The following is a 17,375-nucleotide window of genomic DNA, read 5'->3' as shown; positions in this document are numbered from 1 at the left end:
ATATTGTCAAGTACACTCATCGTTAGACTGGGCGCTAGGGGGCGCTAACAACTGTTATATTGTCAAGTACACTCATCGTTAGACTGGGCGCTAGGGGGCGCTAACAACTGTTATATTGTCAAGTACACTCATCGTTAGACTGGGCGCTAGGGGGCGCTAACAACTGTTATATTGTCAAGTACACTCATCGTTAGACTGGGCGCTAGGGGACGCTAACAACTGTTATATTGTCAAGTACACTCATCGTTAGACTGGGCGCTAGGGGGCGCTAACAACTGTTATATTGTCAAGTACACTCATCGTTAGACTGGGCGCTAGGGGACGCTAACAACTGTTATATTGTCAAGTACACTCATCGTTAGACTGGGCGCTAGGGGACGCTAACAACTGTTATATTGTCAAGTACACTCATCGTTAGACTGGGCGCTAGGGGACGCTAACAACTGTTATATTGTCAAGTACACTCATCGTTAGACTGGGCGCTAGGGGACGCTAACAACTGTTATATTGTCAAGTACACTCATCGTTAGACTGGGCGCTAGGGGACGCTAACAACTGTTATATTGTCAAGTACACTCATCGTTAGACTGGGCGCTAGGGGGCGCTAACAACAGTTTTTTCGGAAAAGCTTATTGGCTGATGACCAAAAATAAAGGTTAAATTCTGAGAGTAAATCAATGGGATTATATAACAGTATAGCAGACTACTTGCATAAAATGCATAGAAATATCAGTTATGCTATATTTCCCAATAATATGTCTTGGATGATATTTTAAACTCAAAGCTCTAGTTTTTTTTAATTATTATTGTGGGGCAAAATATGTAATGCAATAATGAATGAGAGATATACAAATAGTAATTACTTAAAAGTCTTGTGCATCATATTTGATACATTTTAACATGATTTTTTTCTAAAAATGATTTATGGGTTCAAGTAAATCTAAGTTGCTTCAGTCCAGTAAGTGTTCATCTTGAAATATTACTAATAATGTCAAATTTACTTTATAAAAATCAGTAAAGATTTGACAAAAAAAAAAATAATTACAACGATAAAGCAAACATAAAAAGTATAAGCTATCAATCAGAAGGCCTGTATTAGTTTTTTTCTCTCTCAGCAAATTTTGATAATATTGTTCATTTAAAGCCTTGATTTGTGTATCAAAGATGATACAAATATTTTTAATCAAATAAGCCAATCACTGATCATGAAGAAAGGATAAATAATGACTCGGACTATTCTTACCATTTTATTTGTAACAAATAAAACTTTTCCAATACAATTGTATTCTCACACATCTGTCCTTACAACATAAAGTAGGAAAATTAAAAAAAGAAAACATCCTCTGAAATATTTACATTTACTACAAAATCAGAGGTAAAAGATTTCCCTTTTGTGTTTCACATTAATTGATGGGTGAAATTGTAAATCCACTCACAACGTTCGGCAATATGAAAATGGTGATACAATGCATATTTGGTCAGATTACATGATATAGATTGTGCTAGTTTATTTTTCACATGAAACAATGTCATGATTCATCAAAATTTGATGGTGCCTTTGCATCTGTACAAATGGGGACTGTCATGCACTGGAAAATAGATGATTTTTAATTTTTTTTTCCCTCAAAACACTGACAGATTAGCATAGAATTTCCCATCAAACAAAGGCTAATTGATATCCTCTTGAAAATATAGCCTAAGCATAGCTAGTTTCAACGAAAGTTGAAATTTGAAAAACCCTGAAACTTGGTTGTAAAGTGTAACAATATGGAGAAAGTAGATAATGGAAGATTTGCATGTTAGATTTCAAATACAAAACTGACTCAACTCTGGTTAAAAAAAAAAAGTACACAAAGACAAAGATGATGCAAAGAAAGTCAAATATTTCCTTACACCGAACGTAAAATGAGCTGAAGTTCGCAGTGACCAGACTTTCTTGGAATTACAGAATGATGACTATTACCACTGGACTTGAAGGAAAACCACTCATATTAAACCACCCTGTCATCTAAAGTTTTCAACAATTACAATATGCACATATTGTCTTAAGCTTTGGAACCAAAACTTGTGTTTCTCTTAACATGCACACACTGTGAGCAACACGGTGAAATTCATCTCATTCAATACAAATAACATTCTGTGTTGAAGAAATAGTAAGGGTTAGTGCATAGAACAAGAGTGCAGTCATATCCAAAACCATAACCATACGACTGTTACAGTCATATTGATGCAGACACAATAGGGCCATTTCTATGTGCGAGTTTGTTCCCAAAGTTGTAGATCTAATTTATCATGCAATGTTTTATGAATCAAAATCTGGACATCAAACTTCTAGTGAAAAGTCTTTTAAAATGTAATTTAGCTCAACTAGCTCTGGCTTTTTAAATCTCCCTTTCGAATGCATCCTCACCAGCATGAAAAATGGTCTTTTTGTTGATGTTAACACACTAACATCATTGATATACCACAACGCTGATAAACAAGAATGCAGACATTAAACGCATGTTTCCTGCAGCGGTATGGACTGAAAGGGAGAAAACGATTTCCTGTTCTTTACTCCATTATAATTTCAAATACAAATCATTTATAATATAATCGCTATTATATATGTAATGGAATATGCAGTTCTCTTGGCCCAATATAGATACAATAAATGTGTGTCCTCTCAAAAATAGACACTTATTGGCTTTCAGTAATATAATTGTCTGCTCATCTTGGCAGTACTTCACTTGAATGAATAAACCACCCTGGTACTAAAAATTGGTCTTGGTGTGAAATATATATTAAAATTCACTCTGGAGGATGTAACTGTATTTACTTCAGGTTTTATAAGCATTATATATTTGTTTAACATAAAAGCAGGTTCATATCCATTTAACTTTAATAGCAAACCATTTGAAACATGTGACTATGATAAGGCACTACCAGTCTCAGATAATTCATTGTGTTACTGAATTAAACGCGTCACCTCATGTTTAGAGTTCAACATTTGATCTTCCAATCCTGATTGAAAGCATGTAAATAGTTGTTTTGGTAAGTTTCTTTTCGTAACTTATGTGCACTGACAAGTACCTCACTCACATAGTATAAATATCACTCAATACATTGACAATTTTGTGCTAATATTCATAATAACATTTTGTTTTATACTTTATATCATATAGGATTAATGAGACAATATAATTACAGTGAGAATATCTCTAATACTTGAGTGGTTCACGTTCAATATTGCACAGTTTTTGAGACAAATCTCCATTTTTAGCTTGTTATTTTCCTTGTCTTAAATCTGTGATAGATATGTACGTATATACCTATGTCTGTGTGCTACAGATAAACGAACAGGATACTGGCATAAGCACCAATACTTTGAATCTAATTTAGTATTTTCACTTTAGTGAGTTGGTGGATCCACTATACAACTGGTGACAAAAACAGAGGAAACTCTAAACCCGGACTGCATCCCTTAATAAACTGCATTTTTGGGGGGGGGTCTGGTGTTGAAACAAATTATGATAAGTAAAAAATACCATCAAACTGCTTGATTGTTGTTTCCTCTCTCGTTTTTGGTCTGTTGAATCGGTCCAGACAGCACATTGTTGGATTCCTGCGATTTGATTGGATCTGCTGGCCGGTTGCCAGAGTTTTACTCCACCTCAAATATGACTTGACAACTTTCAACTATATGATTGGAGCTATAATTTGTTGTGACAATTCTGTATCGCAGCTGCCCTCCCTGTCTGGCTATTAAATTGTGTGCTGTCGGGGGAGATCAAACAGACTCTTGAGCTGTGGGCAACAGAAAGAGGCTGTCAGATTGATCAGACGCAGGTCTCGGTGTGTAATGATGTGGCCCTTGGTCCAGGGGAAGTTTTTATGTTGCATAGTGATCAAAACTGCCCAGATATTCCAGCGCTGCTCGATAGCAGAACTGGTACTGCTCCTGTGGAGGGCACACACACACACACACACACACACACACACACATAAAAACATAATTTTAGCCGAATCTCAAACTGCTGATTAGTATACTATTGAAAACTGTTAGAAATAAAGTCAGTTATGAATATAAAGCCACAATTGTGACAAAGTTGCAGTTGTGCGATATAAATGAGCAATAACAAGTAATAACACACAATTCTAAGAAATAAAAGTCAGAATAATGAGTAATAAAGTCACGATTTTAAGAAAAAAGTCAACGAGGAGATGTAAAGTCACAATTATGAGAAATAGTTGCAATTGTGTGATTTAAATTAACATGAAAAACAAAGTTGTAATGACGAGATAAAGTCAGAATTGTAGGGATCAGATGCAATTATGAGCAAAAAAGTGGGAGAAATAATTAGAAAGTCAACTGTACGAAATAAAATAATAATTATGAGATATAATGTAATAAAGAAAACTATGTGAAACTCACAATAATTTGTAATAAAGCCACAATTGTAAGAAATTAATTGAGATATAAAGTCAGAATGCTGTGACGAGAAACGAGAAACACATGGCATGCCATTGTTACAAAATACAGCAATGCGGAAAGCAATATAGACGCTTTTTATACGCGAATCAACCTACAAATGGCTTCGCATGTTTAGTTACGAAATGAAAAACTATTTTAACATTCAACACAATTATGTGTGGTCGTTTGAAAATGGTTAAGTTCTACTAGTCTAAAGGAATGATGAGTAGTATGGATAGAAAGACATGAATACTGCATCATGTGGGTTGCAGTGTGCAAGCTTACCTCTGTCTGCACCATGGCTGGTCTTTGAGTGCGCAACATTTTGACGGTCTGGAAGATGTCAACCACTCCTTCATAACGCATTCTCTCCAATACTATACTTAGAGTGATAAATACACCTGTCCTCCCAACACCAGCACTGCACAGAAAATGTGACATTGAGTAATACATTAAATACAATAATGTGAATTCATTCATTTTATTTCACAGCTCTTTGTAAGACTTGACTCTGATTGGTAATTTGAATTATGACATTTTTGTCCAATGATGACCTGAACTGTAAGCATATAATAGAGTAATTTTGACTCAAACCAATATTATTTTATTTGGTAGGTAACCTTGCAATAAAAGAAAACTTACAGTAAACCAGTCATTATTGCAAAATAAACCCTGACTTTATTTTGTGTCACTAAACACATAAAAGGAAAAAAAGGCTAAAATCCATCCTAAATTTCTCCTCACCTGCAATGTACTGTGATCGGCCCATCCTGACCAAACTGCTCTTTTGTTTTGTGCACTTGACCAATAAAATCAATGAAGCCTTCACCAGATTTTGGCACGCCCTGCTCTGGCCAGTCTGTGAACTGAAACTGCCGGACTGTTCTGGATTGACCGTCCTAGGAGCAAGAGACATGTCATGAGAGACAGAGAGTGACAGCATTTCAACCAGAGGTTATATAAACCATGGAATTGTATTAAATTTTCACGATAGTTCTATCTAATAAATAATTTCTAATTTGCCAGCTAATGAGTTTCAAGCCTTATATAATGTAGTAACATTAGCTAATGTTCTGAATGAAAGCTTTATAAAGTGTAGCTTTTTTTATGCTGAGGGTCTGTGGTCTGTAAAAATCCCTGTACCAATCGTTTTGACTGATTCATTCACAAGAACCGACTCAAAGCATTTAATAGAACCAATGCAAGTTATACATAAAATTACTTAAAGAAAAAAAAATATTTATATATTTTAATGGATTTGTGGAATATGTGGATATAACATTACAGTAGGAAAATGTTTACTCACAATATAATATAAGTTTCCATAAAAAAAAAAAAAAAAAAAATATATATATATATAGCAGGTTTTCATGAGCATGGAAATCTTAACGGTTTTAATGAGTGCTTGGCATACCCTTGCATCTGTGACTTTAAACTCTCGGAGTATATACTGAGGCATGTTGTACTCCGCCATGGGATCCACCACAAAGTACTGATAGCGTGCTGACCTGTCAGATGGCCAGTACTGATGACATTTCTCCTGCATTACAAAAAAGTTCACACATTCATCAGTGTTACTATCGTTATTCAAAAGTAAAGTGCAGCTGAAATTAAATATAAATATCAGACGAAAAAGTTAAACTAAATGAAAATGTTGCCTTGCAAACTTAACCAAGTTGAAGCACTAAACATACTAACTTACGGTGGCCAGGAGGGGTCGTCTTCGGTTCACTTAGTTCTGTCGTGGCCATGAGTTTAATGTGTAAACAAACAGTGACCATAGCAACCCGGTATTAACCGAGATGGATAAAACATTTTTATTAACATTAAACATTTCATTTAATATTTGTATATTATTATTATTAGTTATATTAAATTGTTAGGGCTATAATTTTATATTAATTTCATATATAATATTTTATTATTTCCCCTTTTAATTCGTGTATGGCTTTACCTAATTAACGTTCTGTATAATTATGCTATTTGCTACCATATATTTTGCAAATACTGTAAACGCCAATACTTTATGATTGTAGGCTATTTATGCCCGTGCGTGATGATAAATGAGTGTGTTTGTGTTTTCATTTACAAACGAAACTCCGTGAATGATTAATTCCTCAATGAAACATTAGGCAGTAGGCTATAATATTAATAATTAGTAATTCGCAGAAAAAAAAGAAATGTATGTTAAATTCAACCTTTAAACTGCATTTCCAATAGGCTATAAATTCCAGTCAGCATAATCAAAGCTTTATGTCGAGCATTTACAGTAGGCTTATTTACAAAACTGGTCAGAACGTTATGTAAAGAGATCGAAATGAAGGGAAAAAATACATATAAAAATATAGGCTAATAATAATAATGTAATAATATAAAAATAATAAAATATACAAATATTATGGAAAAAGACGATCAGTTAATGGACACACACAGCTAGACTGTGGGATGCATAAAAATGTTTTCTTGTAGGTCTATTTTATTTGATGTACTTTATGTAACATTTAGCCTATTCATGATAAACTTGCTGTGTACATCGAGTGCAATTGCCTACAAGTGCAATTGTCCGGTATATGGTCAATATAATAATTTCTATAATAATTAAAATAACAATTTCTTAATTCAAAATAAAATATTAGTGAATCCCCGATAATCCCGGGTTGCTATGGTCACGTAGGTTTGTTTACACATTAAACTCGTGGCCACGAGAAAAATATGTCGTTCCCTCAACATAGCATCTCGAGACCCAGACATAAGGATGTCGTTACCTCGACAAAACGAGCTTATGGCCACGACATATTATCACGTTCCCACCACTTAATATGACGTTCCCACGAGTTAATATGATGTTCCCATGAATTAATATCTCGTGGCCATGACATATTATCACATTCCCACGACTTAGTGAACCGAAGTCGACCCCTCCCGGGCACCGTACTAACTGGATCTCAGTTAAAAGTAATACTAAAACATAAATAGAAATAAAAACAAATTAAACCCAAACAGTCATATTTAAAAAGGACAAAAGCAGATAACAAAATGACTATAAATTAAACTAAAATGAAAACTGAAAATAAAAACATAAAAGCTAATTAATATTTTTTAAAATAGTGTGTAAATACTAAAATAACACGGATTGGCAATTAATCATTTCACAATAAACACCACTGACGTGTATGTGTGTATGTGAACTAACCCTTCCCATTTCTCTGAGTTTAGTAAGCATAACTACTATAGTAGAATTATGTTCCCAAAGTATTCGCCAGTAATCTTCAACTGTTTCAGCCAGCGGCCCCTGAGTCGCAATATACGCCCTCTGTTGCCTAGAGTGACAAGAAGGAAATGAAAACTTCAAGAACTGAGAATTTCACCAGCTTTCTCGCAAATGTTGTGTGCTTGTTTTGTAGATGTGTTGTTTCATTTTTACTAATAAATATATACACATTTTTTAGATTGCAATGTACCTGTAGCCATCTATAAAACTGCCATTGACATAGTCTGAGCCCTCCACTCCTCTGATTGGCTGCAGACACACACGTGTGGTCTCATATGGCATGATATTGACTAATCGGTTTTTGAATTTATTGCACGGAAGGCTGGCACTGACGAATCGAGAGTTATGCGCTTTGGCGTTAGCTAACCGCTGAAAAAGGGAAACAGAAAAAAGAAGTAAACAACATTTACATTTTATGAACAGGTACATTACATAGCAACATACAACTGCCAGCAACAGGAAACAATACAATATTTTATATATTATTTATAAGACAAATGGAACTAATGAAAAAGCTGTAACAGTGTTGTGGTCTATTCCTTTAAAAAAATAAAAATTCAGTTGTTTTGAATTTTTTATTGTTTTAACTGTTACAGTTTCAGTTAATTTGTTGCTAAAAAAGTAACAAATATATGTTATATTCATGGGAAGTACTGACTTTAAATTCCTGCTCCATTCCGCTGATGTGCTCCGGCGGTTCCGTCTGTGACAGTCTCTGGATGTAGGCATATAGATTCCGTGCCGGAACCTCTGTGTTGCCGCAGGAAACAGCCTCCAGCAGTGTATCATAAATAAAGACGTACTGCTCCTCTGTCTGCACCATGTAGTTTCGCTGAGATCGCATCAGAGTCACGTGACCATAAATATCTATCGTCTTCTCCTGCTTCACACGCTCCAACATGGCATCAATCACAATGAAGCAGCCCGTTCGGCCCACACCAGCACTGAGAGAGAGAGAGAGAGAAAATGCTTGTCACAAGCACTCAAATTAGCGTATATTCCAGCATAATGGTTGTATAAAAATTACTAACGTGTGAAAATTATTTTGCGATTTTCTCTCACTGAATAGTTTCATAGAATAAAATCACTGAACAGATATAGACAATTATATATATATATATATATATATATATATATATATATATATATATACACATTTTTATTTAATTGAATTATTAATTATATATTATATTTTAAAATCATTATTTGATTATTTTCTCCTCTTCTTTGCTGCATGCATTTTACCTCTACTGTTATAAATGCTGGGCTTTTATAGGTTTTGTTTATAAGTGGTTCAAATATTAATGAAAAAGATGAAATAGTAAAAACATTACACTTATTTAATAGAAAAAAACTCAAATTACCTATGCTGAAATCTATACTAAAATCAGCTCAAATTTGAAAAAGAGAACATTCTTCACATTTTTAGTTATGTTGCAAGCAAGTGTTTGTGAGGAAGTTAAGCAGTAGATGAGAACCATAAGAAAGAGTTTGGGGGAGCTTTCTCATAGTTTTAAGACATTTCATGTTTTTTTTTATATTCTTTAATTTCTCATAGGTAGTTTTATGTGATTTATTTTCCCTGTGTCAGTTAATCTGTAAAAACCTTACGTGTATATACTGTAGTAATGTTGCTTTGTTGTGTCTAAGCAAAATAAAACACAGACAAAAACACTCAGACTCCACAAAAAGCACTGAGCGCATCGACAGAGACAAACAATTGAGCTGCAACTCAATTTTGTGTGATATAACACCAATTTTATATAATCAACACACTTTAGGCCAATGATTCGATATTCTATACACATTTCATTGGTATAGAAAGAACCTTAACAAGTTTCTCAGAATCTTTCCTTGTCATGTGTGACTGGATATAAATGTGTTTGCTCAATTCTGTACTAGTTACCTGCAGTGGATCACAATGGGTCCAGCATCTGGGGGGTTGCAGGCTTTGACCCGTCTGAGGAAGGCCAGGAAGGGAGTGGGGTGTTCAGGTACCCCCTGATCTGGCCATGCTGTAAACTGGAACTGACGAACCTCCCTTTTCTCACCACTTCCACTCTGCACATAGAAACAACACAATTCAGCACAGTACAGTACCATATACTAAAATAGACTAGACTAGAATAGAAGATGTCAGAGAATGCTTCTTATCCAAGCAGAAATGTTATTTTATTCAACATATTTCCCATCAAATGTGTATTCAATGTGTACTCAATATTTAACACACAGAGCGCAATAATAGTGACAAACTAAAATAAAAAAAAGTACACATGACAAAAAATTTAAACTGTTGACAACTACAGCAACAACACCATAAATAAAAGCAGCAAATATCAAAATAAAAAATGCGTAATTTTTTTAAAACTCTGTTGCATAATTTTCTCAAGAAAATCAGACATTGCCAAGAAGATGATGATGTCAGAGTGAACATTTCATCTGCAAAATATTCTGCAAATATCTGCTCTTTACGAGAAATATGTATATAGTTATTATATTTATATTTATTTTCAATATATGTTGTGATTATATACTGTATATGTTGTATTTTAGTAATTTATACATTTATATAAGTAACTTCGCAAGTACATGTCAACTTATTCTACAAACCATAAACTTATTAGTCTTAAGTATACTAATATTTTAATAAGGGTTAGTGAACATGTAATTCCAATGTTACTTATAGTTAATAGAATGTACTTTTGATCATCTGTCACACAGCAGGACTTTTTTACTGAATTAAAAATAAATAAAAAGAGTTAAAAGGGTGAATAATTTATGGAAATAAAGTTATAATACCAAATTTTCTCATTCACTTTCTCACAAATGTTAAAAATGTTGTGTTTTATGTCATCATGACAATGTTCACACCAGTGAGGCCTATTTCATGAAATTGTCAAGGTTCTAAAAAAACCTATGGGTCGACCCTGCCGTTAGGTTATGTTTTGGAGTGTAAAAAAGTGTTTGTACAAAGTGTGTTTATGTGCTGATCACTGCTGCTTCATTACCTTAAAAAGAGCAAAAGTCCTGACGCAGTAGGTCGCGAGCTCCACCGTGTCCAGTAAATTGACTTGCATCAATCCGTACGTCTCTGTGCCTCTGCTGGGCCAGTACTGATCGCATTTATTCTGCACACAGTTCAGCAGACACTTAGTAAACCTCTCACCGCTGCATATGTCTCAATGTCAAAGGAGACATTAGAGGAGAGCTTAAGAACCAGCTGAGATCAACACTGACAGTCAGCTGCTCTTCAGCCTGGCTGCTTTCCATCAACAATAGTACTCACATGGCTATGTGTCAGTCCGCTCCCTAGTTCACTAGTATTTACACTACCAAGGGAGTGGGTTGCCTCATTGTCAAAATCATTCCAGTGCACTGAACAGTTCACTCCCTAGAAATCAGCAGAATGCCTTTTAACCTATTTTTGCTAATTCCCACCAAAGAGAACTAAGTAATAGACTGAGACACACCCTTAGAGAGTACATTTCAGCATGCAGTGAGAGTGTGATAACCAGCCAAAAATTCATGTTACACTTTGGCGAAATGTGTCTCAGAAGTCAGTGAGGGAAAGAGGAAGCGAGAAGAGACAGATCAGAAAAAGAAAGAGTGGGTGTAAAAAAGGGATGAGGCAGAGTTAACAAGGAGGAAAAAGGTGAGACACGGAATATCAACCATTCAAGTGAAAAGTGACAGTGGTCTAATTAGCCAAGTGAGACGTCTTGCCTTTGAGAAGAAATACGAAGGCATCTGGAGAGTAACAGACAAACAGCATAAGACTTACTCTGCTCCGTAACACCACACAATAGACTCACTGAGAAATATGGAAAATATCTATGCTGTGTTTCATCGAAAAGTTAGTATGGTTAGTATGTGTGTGTGTGTGTGTTTTTATGAGTTTGATTAAGTGTTGTAGGATCTCAGTAGTTCTGTTTCAAAATCCAGTCAGTTGCCTACCTAAACAGCATTTTAAGCATCCTGTTGGAAACACTGTTTGAAATTTTAATGTAACAAATTTTAGTTTATCTAACATTTTTGGTGGGCTGCATAAATGCCCATAGCTTTTGAAAATCTGATAACAAAAAAGATATATTGCAGACAAAAATAAGATTTTGACAAGGAATCAGTTGTTCATGCTGTTCTTGCAAAACCTTTGTAGTTACATTTTAGTAGTGCATATAATTGTATAGACATATATATATATATATATATATATATATGTATATATATATATATATATATATATATATATACAGACAATTAGAAAAGTACAATTTAAAAATGCTCAGAATGCCAACAATTTCTGACATGGTTTTGAATTTGTTTTTTTATATCCTGTGTGTGGTCAGGAACAGTGAAATCACTCAGCCCTGCACAGGCCTCATATTTAGGCCTTAGCCCAGCCCTGGCCCAAGACACTCAGGCCCTAGCCCGGCCCGTGTCCGACAGCTTATCAGAATTACCAGCCCAAGCCCATCCTTTTTTCCCCCTTCTCCCAAAACAGCTTATACTACTGTTTCAGCTATTAAAATAGTTCAGTTTTGTATGTAATGGCAAAGTGATTATATTTCGTTTTTTAAAGTAGCCTAACGACTAAGCGGCCAGCGGCAGACAGTGAGCTGATCATAGCCTATGTTTGATCAATTTAGCCTTCTCAAATATCACGACTTGCCTAAAATAAAATCTATCGATATAAAACAGTTCAGGCATATAACAATGTTTAAACATTAAACCTAGATAAATGTGCGCTGTTAGACGCATATCCAATAGTTTGTGCGGAGAGGAGCTAAAGCGTGCTTTGAAGGACATGAATTCGCATGAATTTTTTTCAGTGTAAACAACTTTAATTATGCCGTCATTTTTGCTCATAAAGGTAAGAGTAATACATCATTTGGAACTGTAAAGGGTCTACTTTTATTTGTGTGCACTCACAATATCAACAAAATGTTGTGCTTTTATAAAATAAAGAAAACAAACATGATGCGCTTTCTGCCGCCTCTGTCTTGAACAAGAGCACTTCAAAAAAATGAACCGAAATTCAGCGAATACATGCCTCACAGACATGACAAATATATCTATAGAAAGCTTTAAATTACTACTTAACGAAATAAAATAAATCGAAAACAAAAACTCTTTCATTATAATCATGCACTTCTCTCTAAAGGCGTGTTTAATGAGGAGATGGAGAGTCAGGATCGGCAACTTCATCCTTGCAGCACGGACTCAGAAAACACTAGTTTATTAGTAAATAATTTAAATATCTCATTACTATTTCCCCCTGACACATTCATAGTAATTACTTTTGCTAGGGCTTTGCGGCAAGCTTTAGCCTATTGTGTGCATTTGAATGCAGAACTCTTCAGCTTTGCTGACGGCAAGCATGCTGCTGCTGCTGGACACTATACACCGTTGAGCCGCTCTTGACAGTCGCGGTAGCATGGTCTCACGTTGTTTCCACCAGCGCGGCTATTTTTTTTTTCATCACTAACGGATGTTTAAAATATAAAAATGAGAAGCCTAAAACAGACCCAAGCCCCGGCCCTAGGGGCGTAAAAAAGTCGGGCCCCATCGGGTCCGGGCTGAAAAATCTACACTCAACTATTGTACTTCACAGAAGACAGATCATGTGAGCTCCACTGACTTTACTCACACTGGTAGTTGACTAGGGTAACCATACATGCTCTTTTTCCTGGACATGTTTTCAAAATGTCTTAAAAATTGCCTAAAATATTTGGGTTTTGACTTTTCTTTCTTTCTGTTTTCATTCTTGGTGAAGGTAAGAATTCACAATTAGTATGACCAAGAGCGTGCATGCATTGTACATAAGTGACCGATCATGCCACTGCCTACAGTAGAAAGCAAGTATGCTTACTAGATTTTGGAACAGAGACTGTGAGTGTTTCTGTCTGGAAATGTATGACTGCACATGACTTGAGTGTGGTCTGTATTTGTATGATTTAGTGCTCTCACCCTGGATTTCTCCTCAAGTTTGGTGATCATGATGATATTTGCTGTGTGTTGTTCCCACACCATTCTCCAGAACTCACAAAACGTGTCTGGCATGGGGCCCTGGGTGGCGATGTATGCACCTTGTCGGCGGTACCCGTCTATGAAGTTGGCATTGATGTAGTCGCCGCCAGGAACACCTGCATAACAAGAGGGAATGACAAAAACTTCATCACTTTCAAACTGACAAGAGAAAAAAATAAATGCTCTTCATAAATTTTAATGATAATAATAAAAGATTGAATTCAGTTCCATTAGTAGTGTGTCAGATCTAATATTTCAAAATGACGAAGCAGCATCAGAGTCTAAATGTTTGAGTCCTGTCTATCTATACTGTCCTATCACAATAAAGGCAAAAATGGCAAAACATTTCATAAAATCGCAAATTATGCAAACGTATCAGAGGTGATCTGAATCACCTTCAAATTAGTATATGTCAGTGTTATTTTAGTATTATTTAGAATTTTAGCTTTTTGAAGTGTTTATTTTTATGATTTTAGTTATATTTATTTTTAATATTTATGTTTTTGCTTTAGTAATTTTACAACAAACTTATTTCAGTTAGTTGCAAGGTAATTAAGTTGGCAGGATCCAATTAAGTTTATGTTAATCTAATATTATATTTTATTTCAGCTTTATTTCTTGTACAAAAACAAAATTAGATTTTTTTATTTTACAATAATATCAGTGGCACAGTTATGTGTACATTTAGAGATCACAAACAACAATGGTGCACGATGCAATAAATGTGAATGGGTAATAACTTTTTCTTTGTTGATTTCCCATGATAATACCCCTTTAAAAATTTAAAAATGTGTTATTTCTCATGAATACAGACAGAGAAAAAGCAATATTGGCATTCTGAGCACACACAATCTCACCATCATTGTTGGAAAGTGCTACTCTGGTGTGGTCGTAGGCGATGACGTTGGCATATCTGTTCTTTGGCTTGTTAATATCAAGGTTAGAATGTTCCCATGAGAACTGCTGCCCTGGATCAATAGACTACAAGAGAGAAGCACGCCATGAATTACACATCACACTGGACAAGCCCCATACTGTCCCATTAGCCAATATGTTTTTAATGTACACCCGTGGGGTGTGAATGTAAGTGCATTTGAGTGTGAGATCTGACCTCATACTCTTGAGAGAACCTCAGGTTGTCATTGGCTTTCATCCTCTCTATGTGAGCTGGCAGTTCTGAGACGGACACTGGAGGATGGCTGGTCATGCCTGTCAATCACATCACACAAACACATCAGTTCAGACCCTGAGAACACGGCACGCTGCTGGAGTGCTCTGAGCAGTGTGAGAGAATCTTAGTGATCTCAACTATGTTTTAGCACTAGGGTTCTTGAGTTTATGTGTTTTGAGGAGAAAACGGCTAAAAGAATATCACCAGAAGTTAACCCTGTAAAGCCTGATATATAATTAGATCTCTCTTTTTTAAATGCAACAGTTTATTGAACCTTTAGACAATTAATTAATGTGTTTTTGCATATCAGGCTTTTATGGCTTATAAAGTGTGAAATGAAGAGAATTTGGAGCTCATACCGAGGAGGGAAAAACACCTCAGTTTTATTCAGAGGCCCAAAATACGCAATTTGGTGCAATTGCTGATATTTATATGGCCAAAAACTAAGATGAAATTCTGCTTGTAATGTAAAACAAAGAGATCTTTATAACAGTATTGCAGGCTACCTATATAAAATGCATATAAATACCAGTTGTCACTCTATATTTCACAATAATGTCTTATTATTAAGACTTTAATAATAAGACACTCCTCCAGACCAAACTAACCCAGCTCTCTGTCCCTAGCTCTATCTACAATGGATCACCAGCTTTCTGACAGATAGGCAACAGCTAGTGAGACTGGGGAAATTCATGTCAGGCAGCCGCATCATCAGCACTGGTGCCCCTCAAGGTTGCGTTCTCTCTCCACTGCTCTTCTCTCTGTATACCAACAACTGAACATCTAAGGACCCCTCTGTCAAGCTCCTAAAGTTTGCAGATGACACCACACTCATCGGCCTCATCCAGGACGGTGACGAGTCTGCTTACAAACAGGAGGTTAAAGAGCTGGCTGTCTGGTGTAGTCTTAACAACCTGGAGCTCAACATGCTCAAAACTGTGGAGATGATCGTGGACTTCAGGAGAAACCCCCTTGCACTCCCCCCACTCACCATTATGAACAGCACTATGGCAGCAGTGGAGACATTCAAGTTCCTGGGATCCATCATCTCCCAGGACCCCCCTCCCCCAATAACCTTATATTTATTTGCTACTACCTCAATCCTAGTACATCCCTGCATCTCCTTCTATTCTATTCCATTCTATCATCTATAGCACAAATGTACATACAATTATTTATTTTTCTTTTTTCAATTTTTTGTTTATTTAAATTTACATATGTGTATTTTTTATTCTCATCTTATTTTTATTGTCTGTGTGTCGTTGTTGTCTCTATGAACTGGAAGCTTATGACACTAAAACAAATTCCTTGTATGTGCAAACATACTTGGCAATAAAAGCTCTTTTGGATTCTGATTAAAGCCAAGAACACACTACACGATTGTGAGGCCGATTATGAATGGAATCTATTACTTGCAGCTGATCGTGCCCAGTCGGACCGGGTCTGTTCCAGTTGAGCTCAGTCGCTGTTTGCAGTCGGCAGAAAAATCACATAGTGTGTCGTGTCTAAAGATTATAATCTTAGAATTCAAGAACCAGTCGTTTTCACAAAGATTTTTTTAAACATGCTTAATATTTGCGATTGTATGTGGTTATGCAGTGGAGATGTGTTCACTGTCAAACATCATTCAGCATTCATTTTGTAATTTTGTAAAAAAAAAAAAATCTTGATTACAAGAATTTTTTTTTCTTCTTGTTGTGATTTATTTCTTGTCTTTCTTTCAATTCATAAGTTAACACTGCAAATTAAATGGTCATTTCTCATTTGAAAGAATATCAAGAATTATTTTATTTCGATCTGCAGTAAATAAAAGTTTTTTTCTTAACTTTGAACTTTTTTAATTTTGTTATGAAGATTTTTAAATCAACTTAATAACAAATATGCTAGGCTAACACATTTTCTTCATAACCAATATATTAACAATGAATAGCCTATTTCTTCTATTCTTCAAAACGAAGTTTTCATAAAAAAAATCATTAAAATTATATAATTAGATATATATTATATATATTAATTATATATAATAGTTTTGTGTCAAATGTTTTATTTCATTCTAACCTCGGGAAAAGTAGCCTACTGTTTTTACTTAGAACCAATTCATTTTTAATCCCTGATTTTAGACTTACATTAAATAATTAACATATTGTTGCTTGACTAAACATTTAAAAATAGCACTAGAGATGTTATAATTAAGGGACCTGAAAAGGCAAATGCGTCTACTCAAGCAATAATTCCAAAAAGAAAGAGGACTTATAATGCAAAACATATTCAAGACAACAATTAATCGGTTATTAATCACAACCAAAATAAAAGTTTGTGTTTACATATGTGTGCACTGTGTATATTTATATGGATATATAAATAAACACAGTTTATTTTTTCAGTATTAATTTTATGATCAAAGCTCTATAGTTTTTGGGGTTATAGTTGTGGACATAATAATAGAACATATA

At 35.0% G+C, this 17,375-nt stretch overlaps 1 protein-coding gene across 1 annotated transcript in view; it reads right to left on the bottom strand.

Moving 5' to 3' along the window:
* Positions 1–1,241: 1,241 nt before the first annotated feature.
* The window catches only part of LOC306874410 (receptor-type tyrosine-protein phosphatase delta-like), a gene marked incomplete at its 5' end in the record, with an annotated part of 39,443 nt that continues 23,309 nt past the window's right edge, over positions 1,242–17,375 (bottom strand). Inside the window, 13 exons of the mRNA XM_079424442.1 lie at positions 1,242–3,940; positions 4,739–4,874; positions 5,198–5,352; positions 5,868–5,993; positions 7,647–7,773; positions 7,915–8,093; positions 8,383–8,668; positions 9,631–9,785; positions 10,733–10,852; positions 11,448–11,471; positions 13,692–13,867; positions 14,609–14,732; positions 14,863–14,960. Coding sequence (XP_079280568.1) covers positions 3,872–3,940; positions 4,739–4,874; positions 5,198–5,352; positions 5,868–5,993; positions 7,647–7,773; positions 7,915–8,093; positions 8,383–8,668; positions 9,631–9,785; positions 10,733–10,852; positions 11,448–11,471; positions 13,692–13,867; positions 14,609–14,732; positions 14,863–14,960 — 1,775 coding nt within the window. The 3' untranslated portion in view covers positions 1,242–3,871. The remainder of the gene's footprint in view (positions 3,941–4,738; positions 4,875–5,197; positions 5,353–5,867; positions 5,994–7,646; positions 7,774–7,914; positions 8,094–8,382; positions 8,669–9,630; positions 9,786–10,732; positions 10,853–11,447; positions 11,472–13,691; positions 13,868–14,608; positions 14,733–14,862; positions 14,961–17,375) is intronic.

This window comes from Barbus barbus (assembly GCF_936440315.1).
Source record: "Barbus barbus genome assembly, chromosome: 8".
Classification (NCBI taxonomy): Eukaryota; Metazoa; Chordata; class Actinopteri; order Cypriniformes; family Cyprinidae; genus Barbus; species Barbus barbus.
The sequence above is the reverse complement of the archived record's forward strand: the minus strand, read 5'-3'. Positions and strand labels throughout refer to the sequence as shown.